The sequence below is a fragment of the Suricata suricatta genome, chromosome 16 (genome assembly GCF_006229205.1).
Source record: "Suricata suricatta isolate VVHF042 chromosome 16, meerkat_22Aug2017_6uvM2_HiC, whole genome shotgun sequence".
NCBI classification, from domain to species: Eukaryota; Metazoa; Chordata; class Mammalia; order Carnivora; family Herpestidae; genus Suricata; species Suricata suricatta.
In genome coordinates, this window is record NC_043715.1 from 40643161 (window position 1) to 40667039 (window position 23879).

Consider the following 23879-nt stretch of genomic DNA (forward strand, 5'->3'; position numbering starts at 1 on the left):
TTTAGAGCCAGGCGGTCTTGACTCTATAGAGTACAAACAGCAGGGTGGCCAGAGCTGAGAGAAGGATAGGAAATGTTTAGAGAATAGTCAGGGGCCTGTTCAGGTAGAGTGTCGTAGGACAGAATGAGGACTTTGGACTTTATTCTGATTGTCACGGAAAGCCATTGGAAGATTTTGAGCAGGGGAGTGCAATAATCTCATTTCTGTTTTATAAGACTTCCCTGTGCGGAAAGTTGCCTTTAGGGGAGAGTAGTTGGCTCCCCAAATCCAGTCTCCCCGTTTTCCTTAGTAACAAAACCCTGGGTTTGTTTTGTTTTGTTCTCAGGCATATTGTGCCTGGAAACAGGACTGGACTCCCAGCCTTCCTTACGTATGGGAGTCTCTTGAGTAAATTCGGATCTTTGAAGATGTAACTGGAGGTTTGGGATGAGTCTACTGGGAAGTTTCCTCAGAGGGAAGAGGGCACCTGGCTGGCTGCTCTCTAGAATGCGGGTCACTGGCTGAAGGTCATTTAGCCATTTAGAACTATGAGGCAACGGAAGAAGGTCAGCCTCGCATGAGGACACAGAGCAGAAGGATGGAAACTGGGTTCTTTGTGACACCCAGGAGTCCCCATTGCCAGCTCTGGATTGCCTAACCATGGGTTTATTTTTTACCTTAGAAAGAAGAAAGAAGTAAATATCATCTTGTTTAAGTCACTACATTTGTTTTGTTGTTACTGGGTGTAGACAGACCTAATCCTAATTGAATGGAACAGGAAGATCATTTAAGAGGCTATTATAGTAATTATTCCAAGCAAGAGATGACCATAACTTAGAACAGAATGCTAGCAGAGGAGGTGACTCAGAGCAGTTGTGCTTGTTTTTGAGTGTACAGCTCAGTGGCATTAAGCAGGGTCACTGTGTTGCGCAGCCTTTACCGCCATCCAGCTACAGAATGTTTTCATCTTCCCAAACTGAAACCCTGTACCCTTTGGATGATAACTCCCATTCTGCCCTCTCCCTAATGCCAGGAAGCCACAATTCTACCTCTACCAAAATCTCTACGAATTTGCCTATTATAAGTACCTCATGTAAGTGGGATCATACAGTATCTGTCTCTTGGGACTGGCTGCTTTCACTCACCATTGTCTAAGGCTCATCCATATTGTAGCCTTTGTCATAGTTGACCTTCTTTTTAAGGCTGATTAATATTCTAGCCGTTTCATTTGAATATAGCACTGTGAGGTGTGCGTGTGTGTGCACGAGAGAGAGGGGAGGGGCTCAGAGACGGCCCGGGGTGTGTAACGCAAGCACCTGGACTGCTGGCAGTGCTCGTTACTGAGGCGGGAGCAGTGGGGCAAAAGTAGCTGGAATAATAGGTGTGCAGTGCCTATTAGACACCCCGGGGGCAATGTCAGGTAGACAGTTGGATATACAAATTAGGAGTTCAAGGCTGAGGTCTAGAGAAGAGATGGAAACTTAGGAACAGTAGATTCAGTCGGTGGTATTTAAAGCTGTAAAACTGAACCTGGTCCTCAAGGGAATGGATATAACTTGGAGAACCAGAGAGAGAAGCCAAGGACGAGCGGGCCCTGGGACACCCGGATACTTAGAGGTCAGGAGATGACTTGCAAGCAGCCTAGGAGCATGCTGAAGGAGCGCCAGGGAGTGAGGCCGAGATGGAACAGGTGCAGTGTCTTGGAAGCCAAGAGAAGCAAGTGTTTCAAGAAGGAGTGGGGTGAGCAGGAGGGGCCCATTGTCCCAGACGTGACTGAGAGGTGGTGGGAGACCCCCCTGCCCACCTCCGCCCGGGACTTGCCACAGCTGTCACCAGTTGGAATGTCATAAGAATAATAGAGGCTGTCGGTCTGATGTGTGTGGTGAACCCCGTCTCAGTGAGGGAACACGGGATGCGCGTAGCACCGGGTCCTGGGATGCACAGGGCCTCTCCTCAGTGTCTTGTGAAAAAAATGTTGATGGAGTGAATTTCCACTTGTGAATTCCCCATTTGTCTTTTTAATCATTTTTTCGGTTGAAATAGTTTAGCGTTTTCTTCCTAAGACCTGAGGCACCTGGGTGGCTCAGTGGGTTAAGCTTCTGACTCTTGATTTCAGCAGATCATGATCTCATCATTCGTGGGTTTGAACCCCACATTGGGCTCTGAAGTGACAATGTGGAGCCTGCTTGGGATACTCTTTCCCCCTCTCTCTGCCCTTCCCACCCCCCTCAAAAATAAATAAATAAATAAACCTTTTTAAAAAAATGTGTCTTAACCACTCAGACATCCCCGTGATAATATTTTCTTCTTCTTTTTTTTATTTATCCATTTTGGGAAAAGGAGAGTATGGGGAAGGGGCAGACAGAGGGGGAGAGAGAGCATCCCAAGGAGGCTCCACATTGTCAGCGTGGACCCCACCATGGGGCTTGAACTGACAAACTGTGAGATCATGACCTGAGCTGAAACTAAGAGACAGAGGCCCAACTGACTGAACCACCCCAGCACCCTGGTAATTTTTTCTTCTTGATTGAAGTACCAACTTTGAATGAAAAATAACACTCATATCAACAAAAAGAATTTCCTGAACTCTAATAGGCTCCCAGGCCATATGCTTGTCTGGGTGACTTCAGTATATTTTTATCTCTGCCCTCTAGAAACCCACAATATAAATTTGTTTGTGGAGGAAAGTTGCAGTTTAAATGGGAAAATTTACTATAAGAGCAGGGTCCTTTGTTTACCAGAGTTAATATAGATTTAGTTACCTTGAGTAACCTTTCACTGTTTTATGTTTTGAATGATATTTTATAATTATCCTTATTAATTATGTTAAGATTTATAGCAACATAGCTAAAATATAAAACCCTTTATGTGTGTTGGTATGGTAATAAATTGTTGACATATTTTCTTTTGGACCACAGATTATAAAACAGAACACATAAGGGGCGCCTGGTTGGCTCAGTCAGTTAAGTGTCCGACTTTGGCTCAGGTCATGATCTCACAGTTCATGGGTGTGAGCCCCGCGTCAGGCTCTGTGCTGACAGCTCAGAGCCTGGAGCCTGCTTTGGATTCTGTGTCTCCCTCTCTCTCTGCCCCTCCCCTGCCGGCTCTCTGTCTCTATCTCAAAATAAAATAAAGACATTAAAAAAAAAAAAACAGAACACAGAAGAGGTCGCCCCTTTGGCTCAGTCTGCTCACGTCATGATCTCGCGGTTTGTGAGTTTGAGCCCCACGTCAGCCTCTGTGCTAAGAGCTCAGAGCCTGGATCCTGCGTCTTCCTCTCTCTGTTTCTCCCCTGTTCTCACTCTGTCTCTCTCTCAAAAATAAATAAGAATTTAAAAATTTTTTTAAACAAAAAATAGAACACATAGGGGTGCCTGGGTGGTTCAGTCATTTAAGTGTCTGACGTTAACCCAGGTCAAGATCTCCTGGTTCATGGGTTTGAGTCCTGCATCAGGCTCTGTGCTGACAGCTTGCCCCTGGAGCCTGCTTCAGATTCTCTGTCTCCCTCTCTCTGCCTCTCCCCAACTCCTGCTTTGTCTGTCTCTCTCTCTCTCTCTCTCAAAAATAAATATTTTTTAAAATTTTTTAATAAATAAAAAAAAATAGAACATATGAACACAACCTAGTTTTTACAAAAAACCCATCTACAGGTACAAATGTAGGCTGTACAGGAAACGTATAATCAGTGGTTATATCTATTTAGTATATTTGATAGATTTTTATTTAGCTGATCTTTTTCTCCCTGATTTGTTTGCAATGATTATGTTTTACTGACAAAAGGTTTCGTGCTCCCAAGTGCTCAGTCCATGACGTAGGAGTTCTGAAACTCTCTTGATATTTTTACCAGCAAGGGAGCAGCATATGGCTCAGCTACCCTTGGGTACATGTTAGCTTTTCTTTCTTTTCCATATTCTCTCTCCTATACATAACATGGCAACTTCTTTATGCCCTAGGTTAATGTTGGCTGCAAAGAGATCTTTGTTGTTTTCTTAGTTGCTTTTTAAATTTTTTAAATATTTAAGCACTCCCTGTAATCGATTTTTAGGTCCCAGACTATATATGTAGCTTCAGTAAGTTTCTTTTTTGCATTTTTATACTGTAATCTAATCTTTGCAAAGCACTTTCCATAGCCTGGGCATGGTCCACTGCATTCTCTATTTCTCTGGAGACACATTTAGGTCTTTATATCACATTCTGGTCTCTTGGTTAGGTCATTATGTAATAACTCTGGAATTATCATACAAACAAAAGAGCAAGGTTGAGGGAACTTGGAACCAACTGTAATGTGTAAGGTAGAAGTAAATATTGAAGAGAAAGAAATGATTGAATGACTTTGGAATTTCTAATCAGATTGCCTTCATTTCATTCACTCTGGACTTTTAAACTGATCCGAAATAAATGATGGAATTCCTGGAAGGGTTTGACAACGTGGTTGGTATATTTGTCGGTTTTATTTGTTCTTCCCTCTGGGGTTGTGAGAAAGATGGATTGTTAAGTGAGGATAAGTAGAAGATGAACTTAATGAGACATTGTGTGTATTGATGTGACGATCACTAGGCGTGGTGGGGGATCCCAACACGATCCCAGCACGGGCATGTGTTAGGGCTGAGTCAGACCTCGCTTAGCCCTTGAGCAGCAGTAACTAAAACTAAATTTTGAACTATTCTGGGAAGGTAGAGTTAAATTGGTCCTCAGCAACTATGGTGGTGTAGAAAGGGTGGTCTTTTGAGGACTGAATGAATAGGGCAACCTTAAGCTAAAACCTGGTTGAACTAATAAAATATAAACATCACCAAGAAGAAAAGGTTTTCTGGTTATATCCATCAACACAGCAGCCTTAGCAGCAGATGTGCGTGTACACGGGAATGGGAGAGTACCTACCGTGTTCCCGCCACTATCAGGGAGTCCCAGAAACAAGGTTTCCTTTTAGCAGAGCCTTGATGGCCATTTATAATCCAGAATGCTCCGTGGACATTTATAGGCAGGAATGGCAAGGTCACTGATTAGTCTATGTATAAGAAAGAGAAGTCACCTTAAAAGGTTTCTCTTGGGGCACCTGGGTGGCTCAGTCAGTTGAGTGTCCAACTCTTGATTTTGGCTCAGGCCATGATCTCACAGTTCATGGGTTTGAGCCTTGAGTCAGGCTCCCTGCTCAGGATTCTCTCTCTCTCCCTCTATCTCTGCCCCTCCCTGGCTCCAGCTGTCTGTCTGTCTCTCTCTCCCCCTCTCTCTCTAAAAATAAATAAATAAACTTTAAAAAAAGAAAAAAAAAAGAACTGGGGCGCCTGGGTGGCTCCGTTGGTTAAGCGTCCAACTTCAGCCCAGGTCATAATCTCACGGTTTGTAGGTTCGAGCCCCGCGTCAGGCTCTGTGCTGACAGCTAGCTCAGAGCCTGGAGCCTGCTTCAGATTCTGTGTCTCCCTCTCTCTCTGCCCCTCCCCTGCTCTTACAGTCTCTGTGTCTCTCAAAAATAAAATAAAAAACATTAAAAAAAAAAACCTGAATGAAAACTGAGGGTTTTTTTTTTTTAATAATAAAATACAAGATTTCTCTTCATGTAGAAGTCTGAATTTGGCCTGAAATTCCATCAACTAACGTGGCATGCCTTGGATGGATTAATCTTTTTTTTAGCTTTATTTATTTAATCTCTATACCCAACATGGGGCTCAAACCCACAACCCTGAGATCATAAGTTACATGCTTCTCCTACTGAGCCAGCCAGGCTCCCCTAGATTAGTCTTTTAAAAATGCAAATGCCTGGGCAGCTGAGTGGCTCAGGCCATGATCGCACAGTTTCGGGGGTTCGAGCTCCATATCAGGCTCTGTGCTGGGGCTGCGGAGCCTGCTTGGGACTCTCTTCCTCGGCCTCTCCCCTGCTCATGCTGCCTCTGTCTCTCAAAAATAAATAAATAAATAAACTTTTAAGGAATTCATGCAAATGCCAATTAGATCCGATTGCTTTATCATAATTCTTCAATGAGACTGAAGGACTGAAAGACTGAACAGATGTTTTGGGGTTTGGAATTCCTCAAGAGGAAGAGAAGCTGGCCTTCTTCCTCCCAGGCCCCTGGTACCGTCTCCCTGCTGTAACGTGGCTGTTTCCACCCAGTCTTGGCAGCTGCTCTCTGCTGCGGATTCATAAACGGTGAGACTTGTCATACATGCCTCCTATAGGAGTGCCACAGGCCATCCCACTTGATACTCTTGTCCCAGTCCCTTTTCCTCTGTTCGAGAAGACTGAGCCACGCCTCTCCATCTCCATTCCCACTTCAGGGCCTGACAGCGTGCCGATGACATCAGGGGTTCTGGCATGGGGTTCTGCCCCTCTTTTTAGTAGCCACCCCTCTTGTGGCTGCGTCCTGGATCTTGTCATAGGGAGACAGTGGCCTAATGGTTAGGAGCACAGCTTTTGCAGGGAAACATACCTGGCATAAGATCTCTGCTGCATGTCTTATCTCCTACATGGCTTTGGAACAGGTTTCTTTCTCAAAGCCTCAGTGTTATCATCTGGAAAATGGATGCATTTCTCTTATCCACAGAGTTGCTTCACTGCAAGTAAAGTGCTTGCTATGAGTTAAGCGCTCAGTAAACGGTAGCTGTTGGTACAACTGCAACTGTATAGCTCCATTGACATTTTATTTTTCTTTTAATGTTTTATTTATTTTTGAGAGAAAGAGACAGAGACAGAGCATGAGAGGGGGAAGGGCAGAAAGAGAGGGAGACACAGAATCCTAAACAGGCTCCTCCTAGCTGTCAGCACAGAGCCCGACTGGGCTCAAACTCGGGAACAACGAGATCGTAACCTAGGCTGAAGTCGGACGTTCAACCAACTGAGCCGCCCCCCCAGGTGCCCCTCGTTGACATTTTAAACTGCAGTGTCTCTGACCACTCCACCCCTCCATTCCCCAGGTTGCCATGTCTGTTATGCAGCCTCACTGACTCCTGCAGTCCAGGCAGCATACTCCGTGTGAAGGAGAAAATAGCTGCCCATGGTCCTGAGGTCACATGCTTTTGAATTTACAACTTTATTTTTTTTTTATGTTTTATTTATTTTTGAGACAGAGAGAGACAGAGCATGAGTGGGGAGGGGCAGAGAGAGAGGGAGACACAGAACCGGAAGCAGGCTCCAGGCTCTGAGCTAGCTGTCAACACAGAGCCCGACGCAGGGCTCGAACTCATGAACTATCAGATCATGACCTGAGCCGAAGTCGGATGCTTAACCGACTGAGCCACCCAGGCGCCCCGAAGTCACAGTTTAGAGTCTGTGTTTCTTTCCAGGTTTCTCAGGAAGACCCTAGGCCTAGCTGGGTCAAGGTGGGTGGGGTGTGCTCCTGTTGGAGAGCTGGGCTGAGACAGGAAATGCCCAGAGGCAGGCGCTCTCCCTCACGAGAAGGTCATGTTTATGCATCTCTTACCTGAAACTTTCAGAGCAGGTATTCTGAAAAATTGCTCTTCCAAAGCCCAGGGTAGCCACTGATTTGATTGACTTTTAAAGAATCGTTTACAGCACAGATATGTTATTGCAAGTCTAACTTAGACTGCTGCTCACCGTGTCCTGGGCGGGAGGAGGGAGATGCTGAGCTCTTGTTCTCATCATTCCTTATTTACAGGGAAGACATTTAGATTAAATGACTCATCCAAGGTCAAACATGTAAAAATGGTGGAGACAACAAACCAGATGTCTGCCTTTTAAACTGTCTGGCTTCTCTCCCCGCTTACCCTTGCAGCAGCACTGCCCTCCTCCCAACCTCCTGCCCTCAACGGGGCACCCTCCCCAGCCCCTGCGTCCCATTAGCCCACACGGCCCTATTCTGGACCCTGGGACCCTGCATCAGGTCTTTCCCCGAATTTTCCCTGTTAGAGGGGGAGGGGTAGTTTGCTGTTCCCTTGGTCCTTCCCTGAGAGAGCCATTTCCTTCCCACCCTGTCCTTAGTGTTCCTTCTCCAGTAGCCCGGGACTTTGCATCTCTGCTTAGCAGTTTGTTCTCCACCACCAGGAAGTAACCCTCATAAGTTCAAGGACTTGCTCTCCATCTTTCTCGCAGCATCCCTCTGGCCTGTTGTGCTTTGTACATATCGAGTCTGACTCCCTTGAATCACCGCAGCTGTAGGACTGTAACTCCAGAGCACACGGTACCCGGCGTGTACATCTTTGCCTAGCCGGCCAAGAGGCGGAGGAAGGAGGGAGAGAAAGAGTGTGTGCCTGAGGCGCTGGCTCCATCCTCCTGTGTGTGCCCTGTGTGGGCCTTCAGGACACCCTCAGTGTCCGAAGCCAACTAAGATTGAGTTTATAACGTGCCTGGTCTCAGTGCTGCCAGCCCACAGCTGCATCCCGCTATTTAGAGCCAATTGAAGGCAGTGGGGCATACTAGCTAAGGGCAGAGACACTTGAATCAAGTGCCCACTCTGTCAATTCATTTTGTGTCCCCATGACAAAGCTTTATAACCTTTGTGTGCCTTGCTCTTACTGTCTGTAAAATGGGAATGACCTCATACGGTTGTTCCTAGAATTAAATGAGATCATCCACGTGAGATCTTTAGCATAGGTGAAGTGCATGCTGAGCCTTCTCTGAGGCTGGCTGCTAGTGTGTACTAAATACTATATTATGTACTGTAATAAGAAATACGTGCTGTTTGTTCTGTTCCTGTCACATGACTCTAGGCTGCTAGGTCTGCTTCCTCTGTGTCCCTCCCCCTGCCCCAGCTAGCCCTGATCGCTGATGGGGAGGGGCTCTGAGGCAGTTGTGAGTGCAAACCCAGGAGGCTTGGGGGAGTCCAGCCGATAATTCTAATTGTTCTCTGTAGAGAGAGAGTGCGTTGGTGTGAGATTTGTGTGAGTTTGTTTCAGTTTGGCCCTGGTGACTCCCACAGGGGAAAATCAGAGGGAGTAAGTGTCACCACTGAGACTTGCCTGTTTCTCTGGGAAGCAGCGCTCTGACCAGTGGAGATGGGAAAGGACAGCATCTGAAACGTGTGCTGGGAGGTGACAGGGCCAGACTTGACTCTGGTTTTTGGCTGCCTCAAGGGACAGGGCTGGCCCAGAGGGTGGACACTGGGGTCAGGTTTTAGTTCCTCGTACAGGCAATGGAAACAGTTCCCCAGCCTTCACCCCCTCCCCACGGCCGTGCACTGAGAGCCGGCAGCACGTGGGCCCCCCCACTGCACTCCTACCCATTGAATAAATTGCAAGCTCAGTAAATAAAGTAATTTTTAAGTAAGTAATCTATGTAAACCAGTGAAATATGACATGCCCTCCATGGGGAAAACATGAATGTCAAATTTGGTATGGTCAAAACCACTGTAAAAGTTTAGGGGAAGATGTCAGTAATCTGGAAGTTCTCTGCTCATATAAGTCAACTCATAAAGTTCACTGTATAAGTGCTTGCTCTCCTTTAGAGAAAAAGAAATAGGAAATCATAGAGAACACCTTGTAGCTGGGTTACCTCAAGAAGCAAATGGAACAACAGTGTCAAAAACCAGCTTTGTCCTTGGCAGATAAATGCACATTTGTATCTTAAAATATGTCTGGTTTATAGTATTTTTTTTGGCATGTAGGTTATTATAGCTACATATTAATATTGTATATTAACATAGGTATATAATACTTTTTAAATGAATTCCCTACTTGAATGGACTGTTCCATCAACCAACTAACTACTGATAATGTCTCAGGTGAGTGAGTTTCTACTGTTCTGACAAATAGAGTTGTCCAATATGTTTTACCGACTCCTAGAGGACTGGTCTGTCAGGTTTGTTTCCTAAGACTGGAATTAATGACACACGGCTATGTTAATGAAATTATGTTAATAACAGTGTTACCAAAATAACTTGTATCTTTGGATTCCATTTCTAATAAATAGTGTCTTCTTTTAGTCAAACTGACCTTTCAGATTATCAGTCACGTGGCTTTCACTCTGCCTTCTGGATGCTGTGTGGACACAACTGAAACTGTGGGTTCCTCTAGCTCTGGGAGCTCAAAGACGACCAAGGGTTGGTGTGAGCCCGAGTCCACATGAGTGGAGTGGAGGACAGGAGTGGGGGGCTAGCTGGGACCTGGGAAGGCCCATTTGAGCCTTGGGGTTTGCTATGGTGGCAGCATTTTGACTTGTAGACATCAGGCACCCAGGTGCAAACAGGAGAACAAAGCTCCTTCTAAAGCCCAGTGACTTTCTGACTTCCTGTGACTTCAGACTTCCAGTGTGGTTACCTTCTGCTCACGTTGAGAGTTGAGAATTTATTGCTCTAATGCAGGAGCAACCCACAACCTAAAAATCCCCGGCTTTCGTGTTTTCACAGGTGTTGGGGCGGTGTTTCCTGACAGTGGTGCAGGTCCATTTCCAGTTTTTGACCCAGGCATTACAGAAGGTCCAGCCGGTGGCTCACTTATGCTTTGCTGAGGTTGTCATGCCAGAAAAAAAGAACGGCGGCGGCAGCTTATCCGGCATGAGCCACACACCGGAACTGGAGGAAGCCGTGCGATCCTGGCGGGGGGCTGCCGAGGTAACCCTGCCTGGGGGAGAGGGGGCCCTGTGTTCCAATAGGAGAGGCTCCAGAGGACCTTTGTCTGTTGGTTCCTAAAGAGGCATTTTATTTAGAAATGTTAGTTTTAAACTGTTATCATTAGCTTGCTCATTCATTTAACAGTGAATGCTTTTGTGAACGCCCAGGCATGTGCCACGCATTGGGGTGACAGCCTCTGCCCACAGCCTCCTACGCGGAGGGGCCTACAGAAACAGGGTTAAAGGGCGACAGCGGAGGCGTGCGGGAGCCCAGAGGAAGGGCCCTGCCTCCAGCTAGGAGCAGTGCAGCGAAGCTTCAGGAAGAGGGGCCAGGGGGAAGAGGCTGGAGTCGAAGCCTGGAAGGAGGCCAGAGCCGCCCGCCGAGGGTGAGCGCAGCCAGGCAGCCAGGCAGGGACGCGGTCAGTGACAGCACCTTTCTGTAGGCACTTTTGTTTTGTTTTGTTGTTAATTTAAGTAATCTCTACAGCCAACATGGGGCTCGAACTCACAACCCCAAGATAAAGAGCCACATGCTCTTCTGACTGAGGCACCCCATATATTCTTCTTTTTATAATTTTTTTTAAAATTGTATTTAAATCCAAGCTAGTTAACATATAGTGTGGTATTGGTTTCAGGAGTAAAATTTAGTGATTCCCCACTTACATATAATACCCCATGCTCATCCCAACAAGTGCCCTCGTCAGTGCCTCTCCCTCAGCCCACCCTCCCATCCAGATCCCTCCATTAACCCTCAGTTTGTTCTCAGTATTTTTTTATGTTTTTATTTATTATTGAGACAGATACAGAGCATGAGCGGGGGAGGGGCAGAGAGAGGGGGAGACACAGAATCCGAAGCAGCCTCCAGGCTCTGAGCTGTCAGCACAGAGCCCGATGTGGGGCTCAAACCCATGAACCGCGAGATCATGACTTGAGCCAAAGTCGGACGTTTAATCAACTAAGCCACCCCCAGGCACCCCTGTTCTTAGTATTTAAGAGTCTCTTAAAAAATTTTTTTTAATGTCTATTTATTTTTGAGAGATACAAAGACAGAATGTGAGTGGGAGAGGGGCAGAGAAAGAGGGGGCTGGGGGGGACACAATCTGAAGCAGGCGCCAGGCTCTGAGCTGTCAGCATAGAACTCGACATGGAGCTCAGACTCATGAACTGAGATCATGACCTGAGCTGAAGTCAGATGCTTAACCAGCTGAGCCACTCAGGTGCCCCAGTATTGAAGAGTTTCTTATGGTTTGCCTCTTTCTCTGTCTTTATCTTATCTTTTCCTTCCCTTCCCCTATGTTCATTTGTTTTGTTTCTTAAATTCCATGAATGAATGAAATCATATATATGTCTTCCTCTCACTGATTTATTTCCCTTATCATAATATGCTCTAGTTCCAGCCATGTTGTTGCAAGTGACAAAATTTCATTCTTTCTGATTGCCAAATGATATTCCTGTGTGTGTGTGTGTGTATACATCTTCTTTATCCACTCATCAGTCAATGGGTATTTGGGGTCTTTCGATACTTCAGCTATTATTGATAGCACTGCTATAAACATTGGGGTGCATGTGCCCCTTTGAATTGGCATTTTTGTATCCTTTGGATAAATACCTTGTAGTGCAATTGCTGGGTCATAGGATAGTTCTTTTTTTAATTTTTTGAGGAACCTCCATACTGTTTTCAGAGTGGTGCACCAGTTTGCATTCCCACCAACAATGCAGAAGTTCCCCTTTCTCTGCATCCTCACCAACATCTGTTGTTGCCTGAGTTAATTTTAGCCATTCTGACAGGTGAGAGGTGGTATCTCAGTGTGGTTTTGATTTGTGTTTCCCTGATGATGAGTGATGTTGAGCATCTTTTCATCTGTCTGTGAGCCATCTGGACGTCGTCTTTAGAAAAATGCCTGTTCGTGTCTTTTGCCCATTTCTTCACTGGATTATTTGGGGGGTTTTTAGGTGTTTCCACGGTGCGGGGGGGGGGGGCAGGTGGAAAATCTTCCAAGTAAGAGTTTTTTAATCTAGGACTTTTTGATCCATTTTACAGAGTGAAAAAGATAATTTATAGTTAAGGAGTATAATACTGATTTTTTTATATAATGTTTAGTTTGAATCCTTCCATAATTAAGTTGGCAAAGTATTTCATTTCATGTTTTAGAAATCTCCTTTACTCAAAATTTTAAATATGATTGACATACTTTGACGTTGTACATTCTCTAATTTTCTTATTATTTCGGTTTTATGCTATTGTTGTTTCTTTTGAATTCTTTTCAGTTTCTTTTTCTTATTTGTTTTGGCCTCTCATGTTAAGGACCTCCTCTGCCTCTCAGTGTTTGTCAGAGCAGCCCTGAAATGCTAATTGGGGTCAAATGTGGAAGTGGGACCTGCTGACCCCCTTGCAGGTGGCCTGTTGTCCCCTTGCAGCCCTGTGTCCTCTCAGGTGCTGGGCTCCAGCCTCTGATCATGCAGCTCAGACCCTTCATGAGTTCATTCATGCCCCTATTCATACCCTTAGTACCGGGCTCACAGTCTTCTGCTGACATCCTTGTGCTGAGAGTCCGGGGTCTGCCTTGTCCCCACCTTCCCTCACCCTCAGGGCCTCTGCGGTGGGGCCCTGCGTTTTCTCTCCCTCCTCTACAGCACGTCCCCTCCCCCCACACACCACGTAAACACGCGTATAAACCCAGAAATCCTTGCTATCCTGCCCTGTTTCTCTGCTCTTTTCACAGCCATGTCTTGGAAGAATTGTCCATCTTACCTTTGAGTCATTCTAAAAAAGATTATTATGCAACATATCAAGTGTATAGGAAATGTCACACATACCCTCTGTCTGCCTTTTAGCTTTGTCAAACGAATCTTCTTGTCAATTGCTTCATACCATTTATGTATGCATGTATGTATGTATGTATTTGCTCACTTATTTTTAAGTAGGATTCATGCCCAGTGTAGGGCTTGAACTCACAACTCCGAGATCAAAGTTATATAGTGTACGGACTGAGTCAGCCATGTATCCCGTTCATGCTTTTTATTTTTAACAGAAGAAATATTATTTATAAATGCAGCTGAATTTCCTTTGTACCTTTTTACCGTCTTACTCACATCTCTTCCTTTTTAGAGATAACTTCTTTTGAATTTGGAGTTTGTGAGTCCTGTGCTTATTTTTATATTTTTACTCTGTATACATGTAGTTATAAATAGTATAAAGTATTACTTTGCACAGTATGAAACTTTATATAAATAGCGTCGTTCACCTCACTGAAATCTGGCTTCTGCTCCTACATAAGAACGAGCATTCTCAGAGGCGCCTGGGTGGCTCAGTTGGATGAGTGTCCAACTCTTGATTTTAGCTCAGGTCATGATCTCACAGTTCATGGGATTGAGCCCTGCATACGGCTCTGTGCTGAGAATGCAGAGCCTGCTTAGGACTCTCTCTCTCTCTCTCTCTGTCTCTCTCTCTCTCTCTCTCTCTCCTCTCTTTCTCTGCTCACATTCAAGCTTGTACTCGCTCCCTCTCTCTCTCTCTCGCTCTCTCAATATAAGTAAATAAACATTAAAGAAAAAGAAAGAACAGGCATTCTCTTGTCAAGTTCACCAGTGCTTTCTGTGTGGCCAAATCCAGGGAGCCGTTGGATTCCATTCAGCATCTCACATGGGCCTTTAGAGACCTTCTCTTCCTGGGGCATCTGTCAGCCAGGCATTAATCTCTTCGGCCATTCTCTCCATCTACTTTGCTAGCTTTTTCTCTTCAACACAGCTTATGAATATCAGTTTCTCAATGCTCATTTCTGGGTGCCCTCCCTACTGTAGGGTCTCCAAATAGCCTTGGGACTTTAAGAACTGTCTGTGTTCTGGGGGCCCTCAGATATGTGTAACCAGCCCACTTCTGTGGCCTTCAGGTCCCTGTACTCAGCTGCTGCTGACCCCAGGTTTTCAGGTAGCTGAGCCTTAGCTTTCCCCCACACCCCTAGTCTTCCCCAAATCTTCCCGATACCAGCAAGTGCTGCCGTCCCACTCTGGGTCATCCGTGCATGAAACTGAAGATTTATCCTCCTGTCTTTCCATCACATGTATATCCAGTCCATAGCCCTGTAGGTCTCACCCCCAAAGTATTACCCCACATTTGTCCCTTTCTGTCACTGCTCTGGCTCAGGGAATCCCTACTCTCCCCCTGAACCTGCAGAGGCCAGACTCCCTCCTCCCTTCCCTGTCTTGCCATCCTTCATCTCCTGTTATTTAAAGTTGGATGATGTTGCTGTCTCCTTAGGGTGGAGTACCAACCCTTCACCATGACCTACCTAGTCCCACGTGGCCTGGTTCCTTCCCTGCTCCCAGCCTCATCTGTGCCTACTCTCTCCTTTGCTCACTGGGTTCTAGTTTCTTTGCTGACATGTCTGTTTACCCATCCCACATTTCTTTTCTTTTTTTTTTCATGTTTATTTTTGAGAGAGAACGTGCAAGCAAGCGCCCAAGTTGGGGAGGGCTAGAGAGGGAGACAGAATCTGAAGCAGGTTCCAGGCTCTGAGTTATCAGCACAGAGCCTGATGCGGGGCGTGAACTCATGAACCGTGAGGTCACTACCTGAGCTGAAGTTGGATGCTTAACTGACTGAGCCACCCAGGCACCCTGGCCCACCCCACACTTCTGCTGACTTCCTCCTCCACCTTTAACCTAAACGCTGATTTCTGAGTGTCTGGGGTACGCCCTGTTACAGTTCTCCCTGTATTCCTTGGTGTGTTTTTCTCCATTTTAAATATTTTAAGTGTTTTGTTTGGCCCGTGAGGCAGTCTGCTCCAAAATGGAAAGCACCAGCTTTTGTGCTCCATTTAGCCTAGTCTTCTGGGCTAAATATTTGAGTAAAAGAATCTTAGAGAGTCGGGGCACCTGGGTGGCTCAGTCGATTACGCGTCTGACTTGGCTCAGGTCATGATTTCGTGGTTCATGATTTCGTGGTTCGTGGGTTTGGGCCCCGCGTCAGGCTCTGTGCTGACAGCTGGCTCAGAGCCTGGAGCCTGTCTTCAGATTCTGTGCCTCCCTCTCTCTCTGACCCTCCCCTGATCACACTGTCTCTGTCTCTCAAAAATAAATAAAAAACATTTAAAAAAGAAAAAAAAAGAAAAGAATCTTAGAGAGTCAAATAGTTTTAAACTTTAAGACTGGTTGGAGGGGTGCCTGGGTGGCTGTCGGTTAAGCAGCTGACTTCAGCTCAGGTCGTGATCTCGCAGTTCCTGGGTTCAAGCCCTGCATTGGGCTCTGTGCTGACAGCTAGCTGAGAGCCTGGAGCCTGTTTTCGGGTTCTGTGTCTCCCCCTCTCTCTGACCCTCCCCTGATCGCATTGTCTCTCTCTCTCTCTCAAAACAATAAATAAAAACATTAAAAAAGAGAGAGAGAGAGAAAGTGAAAGTTCATCCTGAATTCCTCCTCCCATTTGAGAAATTAAATATGTTTTCTGTATTCTCTAGTCTTGACCCATATGTATAGATAACTTACATTTCATCAGAATAACACATTGATTAGGTTTTTTTTCTTGTTTCTCTGTCTTGTTTATATGGTCTTCAGGAACATATTTAATGACCAAACAATAAGTATTTAATTTTTTTGTGCAGATTTCTGAAGTCTTATTTTTCCTTTAACATTCCAGGGTATGTTTTTTCCTTGTTCTGTGTTGGTGTGGCTTTTTACTGTGGTATATAGGACACCTAACCTTATATGTTCTTGATCGTTCTTATTCTGGAAACTCCAAGTGCCAATATTTTAGTTAATCTGTCTTTAAAAGAGAAATTAAAAATTTGAAGGTTTTACAGGGGCACCTGGGTTGCTCAGTCAGTTAAGCGTCCAGCTGCGGCTCACGTCATGATCTCACAGTCCGTGGGTTCGAGCCCCACGTCAGGCTCTGTGCTGACAGCTGGCTCAGAGCCTGGAGCCTGCTTCAGATTCTGTAACACCCTCTTTCTCTGACCCTCCCCTGCTGGTGCTGTCTCTCTCTGTCTCTCAAAAATAAAAAAATAATAAAATAATAAAAAAAACAAAAACATTAAGTTCAGGTCATGATCTCATGGTTCATGAGATCAAGCTCTGCACTGACAGCACAGAGCCTGCTTGGGATTCTCTCTCTCTCTCTCTCTCTCTCTCTCTCTCTCTCTCTCTCTCTGCCCCCTCCCCAACTTTTGCATGCACGCTCTCTTTCTTTCTCAAAAAAAGCTACATTTTTAAAATGTGAACGTTTTACATATAGGAAAAATTAACAACAGGAAGGTAAGTTTTTTTTTCCAGGGTTTCTTTTTCTTTTTTTCCTAAGTAGCTTAACACACAGCGTGGAGCCCAATGTGGGGCTTCAACTCATGATGCTGAGATCAAGACTTGAGCCGAGATCAAGAGTCAGACACTTAACAAACTGAGCCACCCAGGTGCACGCCCCACCCCCTGCCCTGGGTTTCTTAAATAAAGTAGTTCTGTGTCAGGTTTGCTTTGTCTTCAAGATGCTTGGGTTAGTCTTCCTGGATTTCTGGTGTCTCACTTGGTAATACAGACAATTCAGAATGTCTAGTGTGTATCTGATGCTCAGATCGTGTCTGGCTTTAAGTCAGTTGTTTTGTTTATGTGTTAAACTTAGCACCAGTCACTGTCACTATTGCAGGCGACGTCCAGACTGAGGGAAAGAGGCTGTGGCAGCCGCCTGGCGGGCATTGAGGTGCAGCAGCTCTTCTGTTCTCAGAGTGCGGCCATTCCCGAGCACCAGCTTAAGGAACTGAACTTGAAAATCGACAGCGCTTTGCAAGTAGGTGTTGTTATCTGAGGACGGATAGAAACAAGGGAAGGGTGTTCAAGTTGTGAGGCTGAACCAGTTGGAAAGAACAGTAAGGTGATAGTTGGCCTGAAGTCTTTCAATAACTATAGAAATTTTAAATTTCTTTGTTGTCACTAGACTTTGTCATTCTATAATCTGCCCTATAATCTTTATTCTTACATTTTTTTCTCAGGCATATAAAATAGCCCTGGAAAGCTTAGGCCACTGTGAATATGCAGTGAAAGCTGGTTTCCACCTGAATCCAAAGGCCATTGAAGCCAGTTTACAGGTATGCTTGTCTTTCTGGAAGCTCTCAGGAGCAGGGCAGTCTCACCACGCCAGGGGATCGGGTTGTCTTGGCACATGTGCCGTGGGTCACCTCCTGACCCTTGTCCAAACCTTTTGCAGGGCTGCTGCAGCGAGGCTGAGGCGCAGCAGACAGGGCGGAGGCAGACCCCTCCGCAGCCCATGCAGTGCGAGCTCCCCACTGTCCCCGTGCAGATCGGACCCCACTTCCTGAAGGGTGTCTCCTTCAACGAGTCGGCCGCCGACAACCTGAAACTTAAGACGGTAGCTATCCATGGGGTTCCAATGACTGGCGTGAACTCGGAAACAGTTCTTAAGGGAAGCCTAAGGGCTTGTAAAGAATATAGATTAAAAAACAAAACTGAAGTCAAGGCAGGAAGTATTAGTAAACTGGTGTCTCAGAACAGACTGTTATGACTTATTTTAATGGGCATTTGCCAAGTTCTGTTCCTAGTTTTGTTCAAATGTTTAACATAAAGTGTATTGAAAGCATTGAAAGCACACTATAAAATACTATTTATGATTCAGGTTTTAGGGGACTTTTATGAACTAGATAAGAAACTCGTCGTGGTACCACAGTAGTTACGACCAGTTGTGTGGCATCGCGTGAGCTGGCATCGTGCCAGGGGCTCCATGTGCATCTCATTTAAGCCTCACCCAGAGGTGGGCACTGCTCTTTTCTCTATTTGACAGAGGAGCTAAGGCCCAAAGTCACCCAGCTACAGAGTAGGAGACTGGAATCTGAGGCTGTGTAGTCTGTTTCCAGAGCTCACATACCTGACCACTTGGTCATCCAAAATAAAGTTGAGGTTTTCATCAGTATTTTTTTTTCCAGATGATTTTGTCTCCCTCTGTCTCCTTATTTAGAGGGATTTAGAATTTCAAAATTCCTCAGGCAATTTGTAGCAGCAAACAGAATGCTGTGTTTTCTGCGAGTATAGAAATCACACGTGTGTATCCGTATTCTCTGAGGGAGGGTGTGTGATGATAATTACCTAAGAAATGAAAGTGACGTGATCTGGGGGGGACACTGAAACAAAGTGATCTTTTCCTGAGGACTTTTGTGTACCTGTAAATTCATCTGAGCACATTGTAGGATCTCGGACAGCTTGATCTTGGGGGTGAACTCTTGTCTTCTCAACCCATAGCATACGATGCTGCAGCTGATCAAAGAGGCGGGCTGCTACAACGGGATCACGCCCAGGGACGACCTTCCTGTGACCGAAGTGCTGAATCAGGTGTGCCCGTCCACGTGGCGGGGCGCGTGCAAGACTGCCGTGCAGCTGCTGTTTGGCCAGGCTGGGCTGGTGAGTGAGCGTGCGGGTCGCCCCCGGGAGAGCAGGGAGCCGGGCGTCCCGCATGGGAGGAAGTGGTGCAGCCTCAAGTGTGGAAATGCTGACTAATTCTCAAAGTCCTTCGGTGCTGCAGCATTTAGAGCAAGTGGAGAAGGGTGGAGGAAAAGCAGCATTACAAAGCCTTTTGTTTTCTTTTGTAGACTGAGAATAGGTAGTTGCAGGGAAGCCAGTTGCAGAGTGATGTTGCAGGTTTCCTGTAAAGGAAGCTTCCACGAGCGCGGACTTGATGGGGGCCCTGTCTGCACAGCTCGCCCGCTCTGGAGCCGCTGTGGCGTCTCTTGGATGCGCTCACATGCCGAGCTTCTTCCTGTCTCGGGCCTTTGCCCTCGGCGCTCCTCTTTTTTTTTTTTATTTTAATTTTAATTTTAATTAATTAATTTATTTATTTATTTTTGAGAGACAGCGAGAGACAGCATGAGCAGGGGAGGGTCAGAGAGAGAGGGAGATACAGAATCCGAAGCAGGCTCCAGGCTCTGAGCTGTCAGCACAGGGCCCGACGCGGGGCTCAAACCCATGAACCGTGAGATCATGACCTGAGCCGTAGCCGGATGCTTAACTGACTGAGCCACCCAGGCGCCCCTCGATGCTCCTCTTACTTGAGAAGACTCCTGTCTAATCTGCATGTGTCACGTCTTGTGTCTTCCAGCTTGGACACCACCTCCTCCAAGAAACCTCAATGGTATAGGCAGTCCAGTCACTTTGTATCCCAGCACTCTGTGTATCTCCTTCTTAGCAATGAAATAACATCAATTCAGAAATATGTTTAGTCTTTTCACCTGGGGAGAGAAGAGTCAAAGTTAGGTGGGATCGGGAGATCAACCTCTGAAACGACCATTTATCCTTTTATTTGGCACCTGGGACTCCTATAACTGCACAACCTTGATCCCACTTTCTAGAATTAAATGACTTATTTTTGAAAAGATACAGCTTTCAGTCAGAGGTTAATGGAAGCTAATTAGAGATTAAGAAAATTTTTTAAAAATGTTCATTACTTTAATTCCTACTTTATTCGTAAATGGAGCTGTTGAGAGGATGCTGTTCTTTTGCTTCATGTGGGTAAAGGCTCAGGTGGTCCAGCTCAGGGTGGCGCTGCCTTGTGCAGGGCTGGGTTGAAGGCCCAACCACAGTGGGGAGTTAGGCTTCCTTTAGGATCTGGCCCTCAATACAGGAACCCCGACAACAAGGAGGAGTAAGCTGGAGACCCCCCACTGACGTATGTGAGAGCCCACTGGCTTCAGGAAATTGATCCATATTCCCAAAGATCATGTCTGCTGCAACTACAAGAGCCCTGGGGAGAAGTTGTCCAGAAAGGAGTGGGTCAAACAAGCCAGAAGGACGCACAGTCTGTCTGGGGAAAACATTGTATGTTAAAAAAAATTAACAAGTCCTGTGTTATTGAGAGAGCAGAAACTTCTTCCAGTTCCTTACTCCTTGCTCCCAGGGCACCTTTGTGTGTGACGGACAAAGAAACTTTAGATTATGGTTCTGGAGATGGAAGGGGAGAGGAAACACCTGCCTGGTCCAACAATGGCTGTTACTTGGGCAGGAAGTCTTTTCCAAAGGACATTGCGGTCCAGCTGTGGGAACCCTGTTTACAGCAGTGAAAATCAGCTCCATTAGAGACTGAGTTTGGAATCATCATAAGCAACTCTGCGTGGCTTTGAAATATAGATAGATAGATGTGGATTTTTTTTTTTTTAAGTAATCTCTACACTCGCACGGGGCATGTACTCAGGACCCTGAGATCAGGAGGCGTATTACCGAATACGCCAGCCGGGCACCCTGTAACAGATTACTTTTAAAATGCTTTATGATTTTTTCTTAAATTCTTTTAGTTATTTGAAAATATAGTCATCATTTTGTCAAAATGTCTAATTTACTGAGCTTCTGTATCATCTGTGTAATATTGAAGACTCTCCTCCAAATAAGAAGAAATCTTTGAGAGAAGAGTCGGCTCTGCATTGCTGAACTACTACTGTTTTTCTCGATGGTTGAGGACAAAATGATCTTCTAAAAACAAAAGCTTCACCCCTTCTAGCTTGTGTTCACTCATCACAAATGGGCTTTCCTGAAGCCGAGGTTCTACTTTCAATGACGGTTTTCCTTCTCTCAACTGCATGAAGTAAAAAAAATAGAAGAAACAAAATAGTTCCTAATTAACATATTTATAGCTTGGAAAAAGTACTAAAAGTCTTGCAAAGTTCGGTACATCTTGCACTCAGAGTTCGGTTTCTGTTTACTGAGCGTTGCTGTCTTCAGTCATCTTTCTTACTTGCTCTGTCTTCCCAGGGCTCTCGAGTGGCCTCCTGTAGCTGCGCTGCCCCGGGCGTGGTTCCGGCCCGGGCCCCTCAGTGTCAGCAGGCTCTCGGATTGGATTTGTTTGCGATCCATTTTCCTCTCTGAAAGCTGATCGTTGTTTTTCTCACTCTCTCTTAGGTGGTAGTTGACACAGCACAGATTGAAAATAAAGAAGCCTATGCCCCCCAAATCAGTTTAGAGGGTTCCAGAATTGTGGTTCAAGTCCCGTCCACGTGGTAAGGTGTCTCTTACATTAACTCAAGCCTAAGCTCTGATTGAAGTTTGCACATCTTTGAAAAGGTTGCTTTGTTTTGGACAAATCCCGTGTTAGGTGACTCGTCAGGTCTTACTCCTCGCGAGGCTTCATGGGCAGCGGTGGGGTGTCCACACCGTGGGTCATGGTTTTCAGTCATGATGAGGAAGCCAGAGTGTCTGGAAAGTCGTCTTACTGACCAGTAATGTAACAAAATGCTGTGTGCTCCTGGGTGACAGTGAGCAGTGTGATCTTCTCTCTGTTACTAAGTCCATAGCTTTTGAGCAGAGTACATCGTTTTCCCTAAGTCACCAGTGCGTCTCTAAAGCTAAGTAAGGAACATAAAATTCCTTCTCCTTTTGTTTGTTCCAGTAACAACCCTGATGATCTTGAGCTCGTGCCATTACAAATCTGGGGACGGACTGAGCCATTTTTGTTTTTAATTATTTAATTACATTTATGAACTTATAATAAAGTATTCTTAGTTTATTAAAATTCCTGCAAATCAGTAAGACAATGGACAGGTGCATGAATAGGTAATCAACAAATAGATGAAGAAAATGTGTCACCTCACCTAATAAAGGGAGAGTAAAGAAACAGTATGATGTCATTTTGCCCCATAGTGTTGATATATTGTTTTAGAGTAATAAACTTTTAAAATAAAAAAATAAAGGTTTGAGCCAGACCATACAAAAAGGGGCACAGAAAGTGAATAAGTCACACAGCCTTTCAGAAGGGCGTCTCAGTGTGTCAGGAGCCCTGAAAGAAGAGATCTGACCCCAGCAGCTCGACAGTACCCCCTCTGGGGCTGCTCCCAGCGATGTGCAGAGAAATTCGGCTAAAGGATCAGCATCGCAACTGTATTAATGGCAAAAACCAAGCACGTGTTGGCAGACTTTTGTTATTCAGATTATGGTGTGAATGAAAATACAGAACATTTTCAGAACATTTAGGTAGGAAGAGATGGAGATGGTGAGGCGTGACAGCACTCTTGGTGCCCCGGTGGACTAAAATGGGAGCTGGGTAACGCAGTCAAGTGTGTTTAAGCCGTTGCTCCTGGAAATGTGAGAGCACAGTGGGGACCCCGCCCAGAGCTTTAGAGCTTGCTAATACACCGAGTGAAGGCTGGCGGTTCACTTCATGTCCCCAAACCTCCCTTGTTTGAGCTCCCTCTCCCTCCCAATTTTTTTTATTACTGAGGTGGCATACTGTTAACTTGTGTATGCATCTTCATTCCTATCAAACAATAAACTGAAAGCTCACTTTTCTATAAGATTTTTTGTGTTCCTGAATTTGTTTTCCAATTCAAGTTCTTCCTCGCTGCCCCTCCCAGGTTCTTATTGAAAAAGATTAAATCTAGCCAGGATTCCCATTTTACAGAAAAAGGCTTGAACTTTTGAATAATTGGGTGAAAATAAACAGCTAGTACTTAAACGGTTAATTGCAATTCATTGGTTCCAGAACCCTCCATGTATGATTGATTTCCTTTGTAATTCATTGCGCCTCCAGGAAAGACCTTATGGACTGTAATTTCTTGGAGAGGCTCCCTCTGCTGGTTGCTTTTGGTAAAAATACAAAGTCTTTAAAATACACATTTTTGTTTCTATCAAAGTATAAAGTATTTGTTTGTTGAGAAGAGCACAAGCAGAAGCGATTTCTTTACTCCACCTTCGGAAAAATAAAATTATTAGCAAAGCCAGTCAAGAATTTAGTATATGCTTTTCTTTTAATAAAATGGAGTGTCCCACTGCCAGATAGTATGTTTTTCATAATACCTTTTTTAGATGTTTTAATTGTCCTATTTAAGCTATCCATCTTTCTGCCCCGTAGAAGGTATCCAGTCTTTCTTTCAACAAGTACTCACTGAATACCTACTTGTGGCAAAAACTGTCTGGCTCTCGGAATTTAAGTGTGAGGAAGACAGACAGGGCCCCTGCCCCCTTAGACAGGGAGCACGAGGGGCCAGCTACACGCTACGAGTTCCGTTCCAGTCGTGCCCCTTGCGTGAGGGGAATTAGAGCAGAATGGTGTACAATGGAGAATAACGGGCAAGCTGGGGGAGGGAAGGCTCTTCTGGATGAGGAGGTCAGTCGTGAGCAGTGCTTTGGAGGTACGGCATTGGCATGCTCAGAACAGAGGGGAGAGGGTTTCTTCCAGGAAGAAGGAACAGCCGATGCAAAAGCCTGGTAGGCTGCGGGGTGGGATGACCTGACCTGGCCGGCTGGAGATGTGGGAGGTGGTCTTGAAGAGACACAGGATTTGTAGGGTCCCTGAGGGTCTTGGATTTTTATCCAGAGTAGAAGTCTACATGATTTACCAAAGGAATGATTTTAGTCTCTTGAAGGGGATATTAGTGATCAACTCTTGAGACTGATGGATACAATAAAAGTGCCAATTTGTTAATTTTCAGAA

The 23879-nt window shown here is 45.4% G+C and overlaps 1 protein-coding gene across 3 annotated transcripts in view; it reads left to right on the plus strand.

Moving 5' to 3' along the window:
• Positions 1–23879, plus strand: part of KIAA0355 (KIAA0355 ortholog) — a 75895-nt gene that overhangs the window by 39583 nt on the left and 12433 nt on the right. For all 3 annotated transcript variants that reach the window (XR_003903604.1, XM_029924515.1, XM_029924514.1), the window contains 6 exons: positions 10275–10478; positions 17106–17246; positions 17449–17544; positions 17664–17825; positions 18710–18868; positions 21353–21450. Coding sequence is in view for 2 of the 3 variants with exons in the window: in XM_029924515.1 (XP_029780375.1) it covers positions 10275–10478; positions 17106–17246; positions 17449–17544; positions 17664–17825; positions 18710–18868; positions 21353–21450 (860 nt within the window). In the remaining variant the exon portion in view is untranslated. The remainder of the gene's footprint in view (positions 1–10274; positions 10479–17105; positions 17247–17448; positions 17545–17663; positions 17826–18709; positions 18869–21352; positions 21451–23879) is intronic.